Source organism: Panicum virgatum, chromosome 7K, assembly GCF_016808335.1.
Source record: "Panicum virgatum strain AP13 chromosome 7K, P.virgatum_v5, whole genome shotgun sequence".
Taxonomy (NCBI): domain Eukaryota; kingdom Viridiplantae; phylum Streptophyta; class Magnoliopsida; order Poales; family Poaceae; genus Panicum; species Panicum virgatum.
In genome coordinates this window covers 4140145-4158966 of record NC_053142.1, presented here as the reverse complement: position 1 = coordinate 4158966, position 18822 = coordinate 4140145, and the positions used below count along the sequence as shown (strand labels likewise).

Genomic DNA, 18822 nt, shown 5'->3' with positions numbered 1-18822 from the left:
ATTATTTCCTATGATAATTATAAAGTGTAACAGGCTAAAAAAATGAACAGCCTCTTTTGGTGCAAAAGCTCTATGATTTAATTTTGCGGTTGTTTTTTTTGCGAATGTGCATGACAGATATTTCAATAAGAGAAACGCAATACGACCATTACAAATTTTGATAGGCAGAAGCTATTAAGCTGGAAGCAGAGTACCACCAAGCAAGTGGCAGGCCACCCCAACATCAAAGAAAAATAGCAAGAACATCAGGGGAGGAGATTCACCGGAACCCACAAACCTAGCCACGACCACATCACTCAACCTGCTAAAGCATACTACAACGTTAAGGGTGCAAGGTCTACAACACAACAAAGATGGCAAAGCATCCACCCAACAACCAATCAAGGCGGTAAAGCATCCGCCTGGAACGATCTTCAAAAAATGCAACAGGGCGATGGCGGCAAAGCATCCGCCATAGTAGAAACGGCGGTAAAGTATCCTCCAACAAAGAGAAGGATGGCAAATCATCAGCGCAACCTTGATGATGCAAGCAAAACAAAGTGAAGGTAGGCGTAGAAATGGAAATTCTCTGAGGAGAGTAGACGACCACCACCAGTAGAGCTTCCAAGACGATGCCTCAAGTGAGGGAGCAACGCCACAGGCACAGTCGTTGTCCGACTAACATGGTCAAGGCTTTCACATGGAAAGCTTACCGGAGAGGTGGGAAAAAGGGGAAGAATGACACCTCCAAGAAGGTAAACGAAACTAGGGGCATCTCCATAAATTTGCCAGCAAGTGGACCCTAGGCTTTCGCATCCACTACTCGATTCCCTCCCAAGAGCCGAATGCCACCACGATGCAGCAGAACCCGCCGGTTAGCACCGCACCCAAACCTCCACCAGAAGGGGTGGCCAGTGGGTAGTAGAAGCCAACTGCATGCCCAGACGGGTGACTGGAGGTCGACACCCCAGGTCGGAGGCTGGCAACCAGCCCCTAGGAGTCCTACTCCCCAGGCCACCCGAGAATGAGGCACAATACCCTGGAGCGAGGCACAGCACCCCGAGGCAAGCGACTGTGGCAGTGGCCCCCGAACACCCGAGAGTAACGGTGGAAAAGGTATGGCCATGGCCCCCGCCACTCGAGACACCAGTGGCTCGCACCTGGGGCAAGCGGTGGCAGCGCAGCGACGAGCCCATGGCCCATGTGCATGGCCACAAGACACAACGGAGCCGCCGGAGTGCCGGCTCCAAAGGTCAGCCATAGATCTAACCCGGTGGTCGGCGGCAGAGGAGGAACAACAAGGTTTGGAGGCCGGGGGAGGAGGGAGGTGGGAGGGGGGGGGGGAGATGGGAAAGGGAGACATAGCGAGCTGATGAGCCAACTTCGGCTTAGCCACGAGCTGCCGCCGCCACCGGGACGGTCATATATATACTCATAATGCACCATCAGGCGTAGCAAAATACGCTTGGTAGTGCGGTAGTGTGGTGCACGTATGAATAAGACCGTTCATACACCCATTTGCATATTTTACAACTTGTTTGGCCAAAGTGATAAAACCATACTAGTTGTATGGTGGGTACAATTTACTCTAATTTGATCATACTCTTAAAGCCTTTATTTTTTTTTCCTTGAATACATCACCACATTCTTTGAGTACATACTTCCTTTTAGAAAGAATCTTCACTATATAAAATTAGGATTTTTAGTACAAAGGGCGATGCTGAAGAAAATAAGTACTCCTTTCGTTTCAAAATGTAGGTCGTTTTGACTTTTCTAGATTTATATATTTTGCTATGTATCTAGATATATATTATATTTAAGTGCATAGCAAACACTATAAATTTAGAAAAGGCAAAACGACATATATTTTAGAACGGAGTAACAATCGCCCAACAATATCTGTGCCGACCCAGAAATTGCTTCATTCACACTTTACCCTCGCCGAAAGTGTGCCCAATAATACATAAAGAATTCAAGAGATTCTTCCAAGCAATGCAGTCAGGGACAACGTGTCAGTATAAGCCTCGATCCAACACAGCATCCTGTTGCCAGGCAACATGGATCTAGGGAGGCCATTATTCTGCAATCACGAAGTCAAGGCCTTGGGACAAGTGGCAAAAACATATCATATGTCCTGCAGGTACACTACTGATCTATGTGGCAAGTAGACAGCATATGGCACCAAGTCTGACAAAAGTGCAATCCTTGCTTTTTTTTATGGCAGCTTAATTTAAATATAAACATGAAACACAGATATTGTTTTCAGGACCGTTTGGATCAAAGAAACTTCAAAGGATTTTGGAGGAATTGGTTCCTCGGGAAAGTTTCCTATGCTTTCCCTTTGAACCACAGGAAACATGAACAGTAAATATCCTCGTTCGGATACAAGGGCTAAACATTAGCCCGGTCACATCGAATATTTTTATACCAATTAAGAAGATTAAACATAAGCTGATTATAAAACTAATTGTAGAAGTCTAGGGCTAAATCACGAGATGAAACTATTAAGACTAATTAATCCATGATTAGCACATAGTTACTGTAGCATCGCATTGGCTAATCATGGACTGACTAGGTTTAACAGACTCATTTCGTGAATTAGCCTAGGAGTTATGAAATGAGTTTTATCATTAATCTACATTTAATCCTTCTAATTAGCATCTAAATATTTACTATGATGGAACTAATGATTAGCCCTTGTGAACCAAACAAGGGTCGAAGCGAGGTGCAACTTAGTGGACGGAGGGAGAGAAAAAGAAGCTTTCTTGGCCTAGCCTCATTTTCCATTCCTCTATTTTGTCATAATCTCTATCTGTCATCCCTTTGTTTCCTTTTTTATTTCTTTTCCTTCATTCCAAACAAGCTTTATACATTGTGTTCTAATCTGCTCGTCTTTTAGGGCACGGCAATAGTGAGGATCCAGCCATGGAGCCTCCCAAAGCCACCCCCCCCCCCCCAACCCCCCCAAAAAAAATGTAGCTATAGATGAAGAAGAGGAAGAAGAAATCAAGAAGAGGAAGAAGAGGGGAAAACGAGCACCCCTAGTTTACCATCCTGCATCTACCCCTGGGTCCAGTGTGAAAATGAGAGGGGTGCACCATATACATCACCACATTTATCTTTGATACATCACATTATTTCGATGGGAAATTAAGGTCGTCTTGCAAAGTTTTTTTTAGACAAACTAAAGTTGTGAGTTGGACCGTGCAAAGTTTTCGTATCTCATGTGTAACAATCAGATGACCCTACAAGGATTTCGAACGGACAACCTTAATGATCAAATCCGTTTAAGAGATAGTACATGATGTAGCCATGCCATGTTCGCTGCCTTCTCGTTTTCACGTTATGGCTGTGTGCCATTCATGGTAGTTCATTGCACACTCACAGGCTGACATGATCGATACACTGTTGTGACAGTGTGGAGGACCATTTGGATATCAACGGGACACCACGAGAGTTTATACTGATGTGCCAGGCCGTAAGGCCAGAGGACTGAGGACCCCAAGCCAAGTAGTCATGAATTCGACAAGGGGCAAGTGAACCTCGGCCAACATGGCTCCACTCTCTTTATTACTCTCTCTGCTCATAAATACAAGGCGCGTTTCATTTTAAAAATGCTACAGTTTGACTTACATTTAATCAAACTAAAGTATATGGACGGTATGGAAATCGTACAGCTGTATTCAAATTTCGAAGTATTTTCAAGGCTTCACAATTTCGAACATATCTTATCCAAAATGTCATATTGGTGACTAGAGGGTGTGCACTGTCTGGTCCGGTTGTGCATAGATAAAGAAAGAAACAACAAAGTAGGGTCTTGTTCGAAGAGTGAGAATGTTTCCATGCTGCAAGGATCAAATTATTTGCTATGATAATCATATGGTGAAAACAGAGCAAAAAAGGGACAACTTCCTTAATTTGGTGCAAAAAAATGGTCTTCAAGCATTTTAAGCCCTGAACTTGTACATTTTAATGTAGCATTGTTCTGAAATATCCAGAGATACTAGTCAGCAATGACCAATCCAACATTATGCCACAATTGACATGACGAATGCGTCATCAACTCATCATCAAATGGAGACCTGCACATGGTACTATCCTTGGACATAGGGATGCAAGTTATATTTATTTTGGGTCATTGGGTCGACCCAAAATTTTAATAAAATGAACTAGGATGGCATTATGCGTAATTAATTTAGAAGAAGAAATGAACTAGAATGGCATGCCATCGTAATTATTTAGTTGACCCATAAAACACCATTGGGTACTCACTTGCATCCCTACTTGGACATGTGGTCAACCTGTGTGTTGTGGAAATTCTAATTCAGCCCAGGTGGATTTGTTGATTAGTTAGGCTTTTGACCTTTTAACTGCCTCGGTTTGGATACTACGTTGTGTAGTTTGGACAGATTATATATACTCTTCTAATAATATTTTTAAAACAACCCGGGCGGATCAAATTCGATGGGGGATCGGGTCAGACCGGAGAGAGAGAGAGGGCTTCAGTGGCAAGGATGCACTAAAGTAGCGTGGCACCATTGTTGTGCTGGCGTATTTAGCGCTAGGACACCAGGCGCATCTTGAAAGTGTTAGAAATAAAATTTTCATCTAGGCAGATTATGTTACAAATATTATTAAAAGGGGAGACTTAATGAATTAGTAAGATGCATACTCGCTCCATTCTGAAATATAAGATATTTTGCTTTGTCATACGTCAAAATAGTTCAAGTTTGACAAAATTTATAGAAAAGAGTAATAATATTTTTAATGTCAAATAAGAATTACTAGATCCGTCATGAAATATATTTTTATAATTTACTTATTTGATGTGTTAGATGCCAATATCCTTCTCTGTAAATTTGGTCAAACATAAACTGCTTTGACCTAAAACAAAACAAAATATCTTACATTTCAGAACGGAGTGAGTAGGCTTTATTTTGACATTGTAACTGTTGGTTGGTGAGCACGTAGTTCGACTTAGTGTCATTTGGACAGATTCTGTACATGCTTGTGGTACATATTTGGGGATATCCTAATATTAGGCTGGCATGAAACCTACTGAACTTGATAGTTATTGTTCAACACACTGTTTAGAGGAGATGCCTGTATATAAATACAACTACAAGTAAACAAACAAGGGTTCGCATGCCAACAACGTCACATGATCAATATATAGCAGCCTCAGATTCGCCATTTCATTGGATCAAGGTTTGTCTCAGCCAATAGGCTAGATTATTGAACAGATCAGAGCAGACAAATAAAGTGTGTCTTTTTCCTGTCAGGTTTTTTCCTCTGCTTCTTCCAAGGAAAATTTGGGGGAAAAGATGAGGACCGAATTATACATTTTCTTGAGATCCACCGGCCACATGTGGTTGACCTTGTGGATGTGATATGATAGAATTTGAGCAGAACAGCAGCCATCAACATCTTCCAAAGAGGCCAGTGAGATTCTGCCTGTCTGTGGATGGATCTGAAGATGGCTAGTCACCTCAACATGCAGATGAGAAGGTCCACCTGCAGCTGTTGACTTGAGCACTTCCACAACTACTCGATCACAATAAATAAATCCTATATATGTGGTGTGCTCCAAGAAAAGGGAAAGAAGCATGCCCGTGTACAAATGCAATAGCAAGTCCAAAAGATTGAATCATCACATTAACTAAACTAGCAACTCATCCTTCTTTAATTTTTCATATATATACATATATTGACGATGCAACTACAAAATAAAATGTTACAGGCATAATATTTATGTGGCATATAAAAGTCGTAGTTTTTTACAAGAAAAGGGAAGAAAAACTAACAGACATGATCTTGGCGACATTCTTCTTTAGTAGTACAAAATGTATATGAAGTGATTAAGAAGCATTCAATATAATTAAGATTCAAGCACACGGTAGATGACGACGAAGCACGGCAGGATGGCCCTGGGGTTGGCCACGAAGAGCTCCTCGAGGTTGCCGTACACGCTGCTGCTGGCCGCGTCCTCGCCGGCCACCGAGTCGAAGGGGCCCTCCTCCCCGGCGGCGGACGTGCAGGCGGCGTCGCCGTCGCGGCGGACGCGGCCGGCGATGACGCGGCACACCAGCATGGCGCGGCAGCAACCGCTGTCAGCCTGCACCGACGACGACGACGCCGCGCCGCAGTCGTGCGCGCGGCCGCTGCTGGCCGTGGTGCGCACGCCGAGCGGGTGCGCGCCCACCCACGGCGCGAACCCGTGCCGGATGGCCGTGCACACGCCGCAGCACGCGGCGGCGAAGGAAGGACCTGCACCTGCCGCCGAGGACGACGACGCCGTGTCGGTCGCGTTACTCCGGCTCGACGAGTCGGCGGCGGCGCAGAGGGAGGTGGTGCCGCTGAGCCCGAGCGCGCACGCGAGCGGCGCGGAGTGGAACCTGAGCAGCTCGTTGCCGTCGGCGGCGGCCCGCGCGGCGGCGGCGCGGCAGCGGGAGCGCACGGCGTCGCGGTAGGCCTCGAACCTTGCCACGGTGCGCGGCGCGTTGTGCACCTTGAGGATGCGGTCGATGTGGCAGATGGGGCGGTCCCGCTTCTGCCAGCTGGACTTGAAGATGATCTCCACGATGTTGCGGCCGGAGTCCTCGGGCCCAAGCTCCGACACTGCAGCTAGCATTGATTAGCCCGGCCAAGACAGACGACGCGATCGATTAACCAAAAGCAACAAGCATGTGATGGCCATCAACTCCTCTAGCAAGCGAGCTTTGCTAATCTGTCTGTCTACCTTTGACAGTGGGCAGAGTGCAATGAATGTGCTGAAATCTATGCAGGTACGGAGGTACCGGTGGCATCTTTGATGAAATGAAGAGGGGGACGCATGGCAATGGCATGGCATTCAGGCAAATGGCTTCAATTGTCCTGTGATTCAGGACACCTTTCTTGACCTAAAGCATCTCAAAAGCATGTACAGGCACAGTACACACATGCATGCAATTGCAGTGGGACTCATTACTCTCTCTGCCTTTTCATGTCATGCCATCTTTTTTTTGTTTTTGTTTATTTTATTTTATTGCACATCATCATGCATGAACTTTATCATGTTTGATGAGTTAGCAATCATCATCTTAATTGTTTCTGGCTAATTGAGCAAGAAGTTCTGAATCACTATGTGTGTCCCTTTGAATTATTCGAGCTCTTGCTGCAGCCTATAGTGCTCATCTACACCAACCATTGCAAGTCCAGTTGGGATGATGGATACTATGTCAACTACTGCACCACAAGCTGTTCATGTCCAATACTATATGCTGTTAGTCATGTGGAGCGTCTTTATCTTTCATGTGACTGTTGTTAACTCAAAGGCACCACCATATGCGTACTCTGTGAGAGCCTCTGCTCATCTGCTGCTGCTGCTGCTGCTAGATACATAGTGCAAGCAACTGATGGGTTTGTGCTGGGTGGATCATGGCCCCATGGATTTGTTTGTGTGATCCGGTTACATAAACAAGTAGTATTTATGCTTTTTTGGAGAATACAGTGCTTGTTGCTTGCTTGTAAACCACAAAAGACAAAGGAAAAGATGAAAAAGGAGGCAGAGGGGTAACTTTGATGGGCAGCATCTTCCCTGAACTTTCTGTTTGTCTCCTCTCATCTGGCTTTTATATAGCTTGCCTCCACTCACATCACATGCATGGATACATGTGCCAAGAGACTATACTACTCTTGTAAAATATTAATTAGAGTAGTATATTCGTAGTGGAGTAGTAATTTTTTTTATATAATAGTGGATGGAGTAGTAATTTGGTAGAACCACTTAATCATGATTAACAAACCACATTGACCAGACACCGACGCTAGCTGTCTCGCAGATCTCTAGCCTTCACCATGAACACCATTAATGTTAGCTTTACCTGGACTGACCTAAACCTTGTTATATTTCACTAACATTTTTTTTATAAAAAAGTTCATATATGTCTCCTTTCTGTAAAATTTCTTACAAACTAGTACTACTATTGACCCCACACACATAAAAAAATATGATTTCATATAGAAATCAATGACAAATTCAGGCCCTCTATGTTGTTGATGCACAAGAAGCAAGGGAGGTCGAGAGTGGAGAGCAACTAAGAAGGTAAGGTACCTGCATGGCGAATGGCCTGGTGGTGCTCCAAGCTGTCGGCCTTGGTGAACACCTCGCCGCACTGCGGGCAGGCGCACAGCTCCCTCGGCCTCGGGTACCGCCTGATTAATTAATCATTGCATTGATTAACAAATTAATCACGGTTAGCTAGCCAGGCGCAATCATCACCACATCATGATTACCTTAAAATCATCTTGATTATCAGTGAAGCTTAACAAATCACAAGCTTATTAATTTGATGAGCTGACCTCGACATGGGCTCGACGTTGATGGCGCGGCACTCGTAGCAGCCGGAGAGGCCGCGCAGGGAGGAGTGGTGGCTGCTGCCGCCGCCGCCGCCGCCGGCAGCGGAGGACGACGACGACGAGCCAGCGCGGTGCGCGCGGCGGCGGTTCAGCGGGGCGGTGTCGCGGTCGGCGGACGCGGAGGCGGCGGCGGACGACGCGGCGGAGGAGGCGGCGTCGACCACGTCGCGCATGGCGCAGAGCGAGGCGCCGCAGGCCCCCGCGCCGCTGCCGCGGAGCCGCGCCAGCGCCGAGGGCGCGGCCGGGTCGTGCACGCGCGCCGCCGCCGTCGCGCTCCGGCAGCTGAGCAGGCTCTTCACCTGCTCCCATGACGACGAGGACGAGGAGGAGGACGCCGCCGCCGCTGCGGCCTGCTTCTTCGTCGACTGGGCTCGGTGCTGCTGGTACTGCGGCGGGCGGTTCTTGGCCGCGGCGGCGACCTTGGGACTCTTCTTGGACGACGCGGCCACGGCCATGCCGCGCTGGCTTCGTGCGCCTGGCGGGGTTCTTGGCGCCGACGAGAGTGACGGTTGCGGTGACGGCGGCGGCTTCTTCTTGCGCTTGCTGCCGTGGTCGTGGTCATGACGCCGACTGTCGGAGTGGTCGCCGGCGGCGGCCTTGCTGGCCGTGGAGGCCGAGGAGGAGGGGAGGAGAGTGGCGAGAGCCATGTACGAATGAAACCTTTGCTCTACCACTACTAGCTAGTGTGTCCTTTGCACTCTTACTACTAGCACATCTGCACCTATATATGCTAAATAGCCTTGTTGTATATGTGTTGTGTGGTGTGCTTGGGAATGGAGATGAGAGGAGCAAGAAAGGTATAGGAAGTTGGACCTGCTACAGCTAGTTCAAAGTGCCCATCAGTGTCCAAGGCCGCCCCTTTCTTATGGGTAGTTATGACCCATTCTCTCTCTGTCTCCTCTCTTATGGGTAGTATGCCATATATGAAGCCTCAACTCAACTCTTGTTGTGTGTTTGTGTGTGTGTGTGTGTGGGGGGGGGGGGGGGGGGGGGGGGGTTGAAAGGAAACGAGGCTTTGTATCTGGATAACTCTCTGAGAACCAAGTACACCCTCCCTTTCTTTAAAACAGGGCGTCAAAATCATACCTTGTATGTCTTGATCAATAAATAATCAAATATATCCATGTAAACTGTCTAAAATCTGTACCGGTAGAATCGTGTTGATCACTAAAAGGGAAATTTGATGATGAAAGTTTATTTTTTTTTAAAAAAATAATACCAGTAGAAAAAGGGAGAGTGCATTTCTCTGCCTCTGCACCAATATTTAGTTCACCACATTGTTGATATAAGTTATGTTTATGACTTTATGTAGAAAATAGCTTATGGAAGAAGCTGGTCACAGAAGTTGCACATCTCACTTTGGTCTTTTTTTCATGCTTCCTTGAGAATAAGTAGAAAATCCTTCCATTGAGGAGCACTTGGCTTTTTCAAATGCAAAAGTCTTTAGCAGAAGTCATACTAAATGGACCTTTCTAGCTAGTCATGCATGCTAGTGGCAAGAAAAGCCATGCTAGTCGATGAGCCAATTTGGCTCTCTTAAGAAAGCAAGAAAAATATTGGTTGCGGAAGGTGAGGTAAAGACAACCGAACATAACCTTGCTTTTGAATCAACCTCACCATGAAAATTATTTTAGTAAATATAGTACCATATAAAATCGTCTATTCTGTGAAAATATGCAGCAATACATAATTATATCTCACACGGCATGCCTTCCAACTAAAAAAACATTGTGCTTCAAAATTGACAATAATTGAGCACTTAGAAATCATATATAGATACGTTACACAATTATGTTTTCACCTAGAAGGAGTAGTTATTGATCCCCATCTAGACAACCACGGACATGTTTATGCTAAAATATTTGGGAGAAATATATTGCAATGAAAATCTTCTCAAGGAATGGGTGGCAGTTTAGTAATAGGCTGTGCTTGTAATCTATTTTCCATTTACTTGTGAGCTGTGACTTGTAATAATGGCTGGATATATCATTTTGATATAGAGACTGGGATATTCATATTCCTTTATCTAAAAAAGACAACCACGGACACAATTAAGCTAAAATATTTGGGAAAAGAAATATACAGTCACAAATGTCTATGGGAGGATGGTGAGCAATGGTTAAAAATAAAAATTTCCATAGGTTCCCACCGCACATTTGCTGCGCTTGTTTTAAAACCCCATGTGGAAATAAACAGTTGGCGACCATGTAGAACCAAGTCAAGCTCAAACTCAATTAATATCCATCATGATGCTGTTATTTTTGCATTAAGAATTGCTATGCAGATGTCTGATGAGAGGGAAAAAAAAGGTACGGTGTCCTTGAAAAGAGAAAGTGAAAAGCTTCTTCAGTGACTTCCCTCCCTAACAAAGATTGTTCCTGTCCTGTATGTTTCGTTATACGTGTCATAGTAGGTAGTAGGAGACATCATCTTAGCCTAGCTAAGAATTAGCCTACAACAGGTTAGGGTTCTCCCTGAAGAAACAAAGTACTTTCTTGTAGAAAAAATTGTCGAGCGACTCATGATTCGTAATTACCTGTTAACTTCTTTTTGAAAGCAGAATTATTCGGCACCTGTTTGAAGGAAAACTCTACTTCCTTTCATGTTACATTTTGCAAATTTTTTAATTTAAACTGTATCTTGCATTGTATACGATATTAGATGTCCATGTCTACATAGCTGACGTTGTTGGACAAGGTCACAAGACCTACCAATCTGTCTCCATGTGGCCTGGCACCATCAATCTTTTCCATCCAAAATTATTGGTAAGAAATGCAAACCACAGTGTCTCCCTGTAGACAGAGATTACCTAATAAATCATTTGATAACAGGTCAGGACAGGTAGATGAATCTTCTGACATCAACATCATTACATTTTGTTTATAAGGGAGAGAAGAGACCAAGAAAGTGACAAGGATGAAGTGAGAGGGCAGTTAAGCAGCAACTGGAGGCAGGTAAGCTGCTGAGAATAGCATATCTGTTTAGTACAGAGTTGGCGACTCTCTCGTGCTGTGCTGGAGGAAGCTCAAACAGATCAGCTGGAGTTTATCAAAAAAAAAAACAGATCACCTGATAATATATGTCAATCCTACTGCTAGCTACTCCAGAGTCTAGAGCACAACACAACAAGGCAGATGCTGCCATGCATGTCCAAGTCCAACCACTGCCCTGCCTCACTGCCCCACCACTTGCAACAATTTTGGATCAACCACAGGTCTGACCATGAATAAATTTGTCATCATGAAAAATCGTCAATTTCTTGTCTATGCTACGCCTAAACGGTTGGTTTTATTCTGCAGGTTTTTTAATTTTTTCTAACATTTCTCTCTCTCTTTTGTACCTACACTATTTGCGTCATGCAATTAATGGAGAAATGTTTTGCCTTATAAAAATACGAATGAATTGATAACAATTTTGCCTGGCCACATGGAGGGAATTATATTTGGCAGTCCTATGGATGGATTTATATTTGGCAGTCCTCCTTGTGGCCTGGCCTAGTGGCCTTGTCCAACAACATCAGCACTGAAGACATCACTCAACTGAACCACAGTAATCAGCACCCTGTGGTTAAATGTTTGACTGAAAAAGGCAATATGGGAATTAATGCTGTAATGTTGACACGCTAGATCAACCATGGCATATTTTGTCTGAATTTTCATCACCACCATCATCAGGATTAGACATGATACGTGGTAGGTATACAGCATCTTCAGGATGAGCTAGCTGCCGGTTCGCATGACACCATACTTCGCAGCAGACCCCAACTAAACATATTATGCAATGCAATGCAGGACCAGCTCTCCCTGTGTCTGAATATATACCGCAACAAAGGTAAAAAGGGAGGAGAAAAGAGACCAATCGAGATGAGATCAGTCTGCTAAACTCTTCTAAAACGTACTTTGACATCAAAAGCAAAGAACAGTAATATTACCAATAATTGAATTTGGATTGGACTGTAATCTTTGGATCATGTGTATATACCTAACTGATCGGTTCTGACATGCTTGCAATGCACGCACTGACTTGATCTGCATGCAAATGGCGACGCCACAGATCTGTGCTGGGCAATAACTTGTTGTCGAGGTGTGAGGAGTAAAGGTTCATGATGCAGGAGATGTGATCCACATGTGTATGCGAGTAACTCTCATCTCTGACCAAGCATGGCTACCTGTAAATGCATCCCTTCTCATGGACCACAACACAAAGGAGTCAAGGACGCAGATCCAGCTAGCCCGGCCACCTGCTCCCTCAACCCTCGTGGTCATGGGCTCCATAGACCATCCATTTGCACTTCGATTGCCCTCCACTTTATTCTTCTCTAAAAAATGTCATTTTTGTGACATGCGACTCATTGCAGTTAAGTGCAAGTTTAAGCAATCGAAGTGACACATAATCGGAAAAAACTGCTTAAATGAAACTTTTGACGTGATCCACTTTCCTCAAGAGCAAGAACCAGCAAGAGGACCCGAACAAGAAGCTTTCAACTTTGCGATACAAAATGTGACTCAACAGTAGCATCTAATACAAAGGTATTACATTAAAAGCCAACAATGATAGTACAGACTAAAAAGGGGCGTCTCCAAATTAAAGGGCATTGCCCCACTGCAAGGACGAATTGGTATAAATAGCTTTCAAAAATCCAGCAAGAATAATACAGATTCCTTGCACAGTGTACCCTCCAGTCCATACAATTCTCGGGGCTGTGCTCAAGTTCCTGTTTGTTCATATGAGGCTGTCCAGATGCCCACCATTCGTAGCAGGACCAAGCCAGTGGCACAACAGAAGGTGATACATACATGGCATCTCACACTCCCATGGGGCCTTTGAAGTCATTTTCCATGCAAGTGCTACCACCCTCTGGCAAAGATCACGAGTCCTCATCACTGTCATTGCCGAAAACTGAAGAAACTTTTGTAGCCACCTTTGGTTTCTTGCTGGCATTGCCGACTGGAACCTGTACATGTGCAAAAAACGAATGTGATTAATCTAACAATTATAGGCATAGGCATTGCAGTAAAAATGAAAGATTCAATAAGCATTCTCAGAGTGACCAATTATTTGGAGTAACAATGATACAACAGTATTACTCCCTCCATTCTCTATTGATAGTCCTATTTCAACTTGACACAATGACCAAGGAAAAGTAACCTTGCTTATCATTTAATTAATGTAACATAAGACTTTTTGCTAGTCCTCCAATATCTTTGCTAGAAACTCCTCGTTACTGGTGCTATTTATTGCCATGGTCCTTATCAATAGCAAATAGGACTATGATTTATGAATATTTGAGTTTTGGAAATAGGACTATCAAAAGAGAATGGAGAGAGTACAAGTTTAATTTAACAATCAAAGAAAAAGGCAAGACAGTGGCATACAGCATGCGGACTCATACTCTTGTTCTCTGTTTTGAACAAACCATATTACAGGTCAAAACTGCAGTAACACTTCTTGTTCTTGGAGATTGTAGGAAATGGAAAGCCAATTTTCATGAATTGTAATTCAACAAGAATTTTAAGCAGTGGCCACAAAAAATTGCCAGCTGAAACTCAACATCTGAACTATATATGGTTATGGAATCATCTGTTAGTAATGAAATTTGGTGGGTAGTCCTGAAAATGCAAACAAATGGGCAACAAATTCTGAAGACATCCCACCTTGGAAGGAGCCATTTTGGAAAATCCAAACTTCAATGTCCGCCGCTGATCCTGATTGCTAGGGCCCGCAATGTTTTTTGGTGCAGCACTCTCTGCTGGGGCCTCTGAATTTTCTTGCTTCTGCTGCTGCTTCCTATGAGCATCTGCCCTGAAGGTCCATTAAGGAAATTAAATGATCCACATACATCCTAATTTCCTAATGCATATCTTAAGAACAACATAGCTTAGTATCGATAAAACCGTTAAATAGAGTATGAATGGATACAGTTGTGTGATTTTTGCTAGTTCCTTCTCTTCCCGTTGTTGTTCACGTTTCTGCCTGTCATCACGGCTACCACTGCTGCTCTGCATTTCTCTCATTTCTTTAAACCTCTGCACAATAAAGGTATTAAGAATGGTGCTGACGAACATATCCAGAAAAAAGCCAATACAATGCATTAGGAAAGTCGAAAGAGCATGCAAAATGTATTACCTTCCTATGATTGTGGTCATATGAGCTCAAGTGACTCTCAAATTCATGAGCCAGCTTGTATTGCTTATTGCAGAGGCTGCAAAAGAACACCTTCTGTATCTCCTTGACTTCACTGCGGATTTTGTGCTCACGCTCTGCTATGACCTGGATTGTCATGATTTGCACCAAGCAGGGAAAAGAAACCACCAAATAAAAAGTGTACGAAATGCTCAAGATTCTAATGGTTGATACTAGCCATTCTCACATCATGAAAGCACAGCTACCTACAAGCTATATAACACTTACGACTAGATATAGGTTTCCAGCATGTCAGGCATCTATTTAGAAAATGTACTTGAAGAATGTATAGATCAAGTAGTCAGTTGCATACCTCACGCTTCTTTATATGTTCCTCGGTCTCCTCAAGTTCAATATTCAATTTCTTTCTTTGTACATTCTCTTCAGATGTGAAGAAGTCATCTTCCTCTTGTTTCCCAACACCTAATTTTGCATCTCTGATGTCAGCTCTTATTGGCTCTAGTATACCTGCATCACAACAAAATAAGTATTCTTAAGGTGTAGAAGCACCATCATATTAGTTAGCTGAAAAATACAAGGTGAATATTTGATAATCAACTGCGCTACAGGTGTAGAAAATGACAGATATAAAAAGGGATCTATGCACCTAAACCTCCTAATGAGTGCAAGAAAAGTAAAGCAGAACATAAGTAAATGTAAAGGGTATTATCAGCATTTATGTCTTTCAAGCGGGACTTAGTAAGTGGAAAAATAAATTTGGAATCGTGTCAAATGTTCAGGTGAATATACTACTCACTGTGCTGCAAATTATAAAGCATATGCACAGGTTAAGAAGGCTATTGCTGAAACATGACAGATAACAACAGGTGCCCACTTCTTCCTACAAAAACTTTGGAAAATGGAGAGGAAATAACTACTGATAGTGTACTATACTATGGCAGCTGATGAGATAAATGAGAGTGAAGAAGTTAGAGGCTAGCGTCAGACTGATTTTCAACAACCAAGGAGATCTAGCATGGCCGGCATATGATTGCATGAACATGAGCATGTCGAAGGATTCAGTCTAAAATGTCTATGAATCGATGACTAGGGAACACCGTTCGACATGCCACAGCCCACAGCCATGTGAATTCACCGATTCTATATCATCTCACTGTGGATTCTTCAACTGCAACAGCTACTGAGACGGAGTCATCCATGGCATGAGCGCACGGGGGTACAGTTGCACGACGGAGAAGGGAGCAAAGTGGTAGTAAACGAAGTGCCATACCTTGCTCGTTCTTGCCGAGCCCCTTGCCGGTCTTCCAGCCCATCTTCTGGAGCAGCCGGAAGCCGACGTTGGAGGCGGTGAGCTGCGTGTGGACGGAGGCCTGCTCGAGCCCCTCCGTGTCGAGGTTCTCGGTCGGCCGGTGGCTCATCGGCAGCCGGAACTCCTCGAGGTCGTCCTCGTCATCCAGATCCACTCGGTGCCCGCTGCCGCCGCCGCCCTGCCCCTCCTGGGCCGCCTTCCAACGCTTCTTGTTGTTCTCCTGCACGCAGCAGCGAGTGAGACACGCGGATTCGAAGCCGGAGCAAGCAAGCGGCCGCGCGCGAAATCGAAAGGGTAGGAGTGGCCGCGCTGCACTGACCATGCCTGGCCGCGAGCAAGGGAGGGGGAGAGTGGGACGGGGCTGCTACTGGGGGTTTCGTGGGTGTCAGGAGAGGGAGCGGAACGCGCGGAAAGCTGCGGCTGGGGCGCCGATCTGGGAGGACGCCGGCCGGCCGCGGCCGGCGGCGGGGGAGCGCCGACGAAGAGGGGGTAGGCCGGTAGGGGACGGGGAGGAGAGGAGATTGCGGCGGCTCCAGGTTTTCTGTTGGTGTATAATTGGGCCGATAATTGGACTGGACTGGGCCGGAGAAAGAAGATGGATTGGGCCGGACATTTCAGTCAATTTTTTCATGAACAAAGTTCTATTTATCTTTGAACTCGAAAACTAGGTATTTTGCCTCTGAACTCGCAAAACCGGATATATAACCTCTCTGGATGGTTTTAGTGGTTTTCCTTTTTTATGTTTTATTTGGATGAATCTTTGAAAAGTCATAGTAAATTAAAAAAATCATAAAATAGAAAATTAAATTTTGTTTGACTCCGCAAGAGTAGATCTATGCATTAAGCATATTGTATGATATAATTTAGCAAAAAATATTTTTTAAATTTTAAATATATAATTTTTTGTAATTAGTTCATATCTACATATTCGTTGGTTCAATTGTGGTGAACTTTTTACGGTGCACTAATAATTATATTCTTAAGTTTCAGTAAAAATTTCATGGTCATTGGATTATTTATTCTTGAGAAACTGAAAGGTCTGGTATAGCTTGGAATTAAACTCATGAATCAATAACTCTGGCATGCATGATGCAATGAGAATAAAATTTTTACTACAGCTCGATCATTTAATTATTAGATACCATAAAAATTTTAACATAATTGGACCAAAGAAAATATAGATATGAATTAATTATAGAAAAATATATATCTAAAACTAAAAATATAATTTTTATAAAATTATATCATATCATATGTTTACTGCATAGAGCTACTCATGTGGAGTCAAACAAAATTTTATTTTCCATTTTATGATTTACTATAATTTTTAAAGATTTATCCAAAATAAAAATAAAAGAAAAAGAGAAAAACCACCTAAAGAGGTCATATATCCTGTTTCGCGAGTCCGAGGACGCAAAACACCCACTTTTCGAGTTTAAGGTGGAGACGAAAACTCTACCTATAATTCAGAGAGGTAAATAAGACTTTTTCCATTTTCCATACCTTTCGATTATCCAATACCTGACGCGTTGGGCTGTTTGTTTGTGTTTAGATAGTCTTTGATTTCTCTTTCAGCCAATTTTGTTTTTTTGTTTGTTATTTTTACATCGTCTTTGAATTTTATTTAGGGATCATGTTGTGTTTATTTTCATGTCTCCCCTCCCCCTTTCTTTACCATTTCATGTTTAGTGTACAATTTGCTGATTCATTCTTTTCTATTTTTTATTTTAAATTTTGCAAATCTTTTCTCCTTTCTTTTTGGGTGTGCATTTTACGATGATCTAGTGTTAAGTGGCTGTAGATATTTTTCTTTAAATTTTCATCATTTTACTCTACCACAAGTTGGAATTAGAGGCCAACCACGGTTCATTTCAGTTCCAAAAATGAGAGCATAAATCATGACATTTCTACAGATAAAAATAAGAGCATGATCCAATGTACTTGTAACAAAAACAATAAATATGAACATGAAGTTCAGAATGTACCCAGAGGCGGGGCCGGTTTCGAAGGAACCAAATGCGCCATTACTTGACATCGCTAGTTGAGCCTGTTCGATGTAGCCGATCAAAATCGATGTCGTGCAGGTGTTCGCTATGCAGAGGCGACACCGGGAAATAGACGAAGTAGTCGTTCGCAGTGAGCAGTCGTGCCGATACGCTCCCCAAAAACTTGATTGCCCTCAACTCGGTACAGAGTCTCAAATATGACGGAGTTTCGGAGGTCTGCTCTTCCAACAAATCTGTGCACCCAGACTTACTAGAACGGAGATGCTATGGACGTGACAGAAGTGTGGAAACCAGTGCGCCTTCGATTGAACAAAACCGTGAGCGAGTCTTGCTATTTATTTTGCAGCTTAAGAAGCTGAAGAGGTGCAGACACCCGAGGCAAGGCCAGCCCACCAGCGTGGAGTAAAAACTCCCATAAACCTCTCATTAAGTTTCCTCATTGGTTACTCTTGCCCACAATTAGCATGAGTGGCATGCATCATGCACCACGTACATTATTTCCAGCTCTAATTAGCTTGAATAGCATGCATCACGTACGTTATGGACATAGGCTAGCGTTACCACGGCTGCATCCAACATTCTCAATGCGCAATATTTAATACGAATCTTAGAATTTATTTGGTTTGATTAAATAAAATATGAGCCAAGCCCATACTAAATCTAACAATTCCCATCAAATTCTAAGACACATGTTAAATATTCTTGAATTCACTATTCTTTGATATACCAGACTTTTGACGAAGATTGTTAAGTTGAACATCCATCTAGAATAAGAGTTACACTCATTCACAAACTGAACAATGGATTAAACCTTGAATTGACAGTTTTGTGCGAAATGAGTTTCACCAAAGTCGTTTTCTAGTACTAGGCTACAACAAACATCCCCTCTAGTTGAAGCATATAAGTCATACTTCGAGGCCTTTCATGAGTCTCTAGAAATTACCCGATCTTATAGACTGTGACTAGCAGCCGAACTCATATAGGTGT

At 43.5% G+C, this 18822-nt stretch overlaps 2 protein-coding genes across 2 annotated transcripts; both read right to left on the bottom strand.

Moving 5' to 3' along the window:
- Positions 1 to 5615: 5615 nt before the first annotated feature.
- Positions 5616 to 9341, bottom strand: LOC120639620. Its single transcript, XM_039915483.1, has 3 exons — positions 8320 to 9341; positions 8072 to 8172; positions 5616 to 6597 (listed from the first exon to the last, which is right to left on the bottom strand). The coding sequence occupies exons 1-3, from the start codon at positions 9021 to 9023 to the stop codon at positions 5858 to 5860; spliced, it is 1545 nt and encodes a 514-aa protein (XP_039771417.1). The 5' UTR covers positions 9024 to 9341; the 3' UTR covers positions 5616 to 5857.
- A 3495-nt stretch (positions 9342 to 12836) lies between these two features.
- Positions 12837 to 16348, bottom strand: LOC120639621 (G patch domain-containing protein 8-like). The gene is made up of 7 exons (XM_039915484.1): positions 16149 to 16348; positions 15791 to 16049; positions 14873 to 15027; positions 14503 to 14646; positions 14296 to 14402; positions 14031 to 14178; positions 12837 to 13330 (listed from the first exon to the last, which is right to left on the bottom strand). Exons 1-7 carry the CDS (start codon positions 16149 to 16151, stop codon positions 13244 to 13246), a joined length of 903 nt encoding a protein of 300 aa, XP_039771418.1. The 5' UTR covers positions 16152 to 16348; the 3' UTR covers positions 12837 to 13243.
- Positions 16349 to 18822: the final 2474 nt, after the last annotated feature.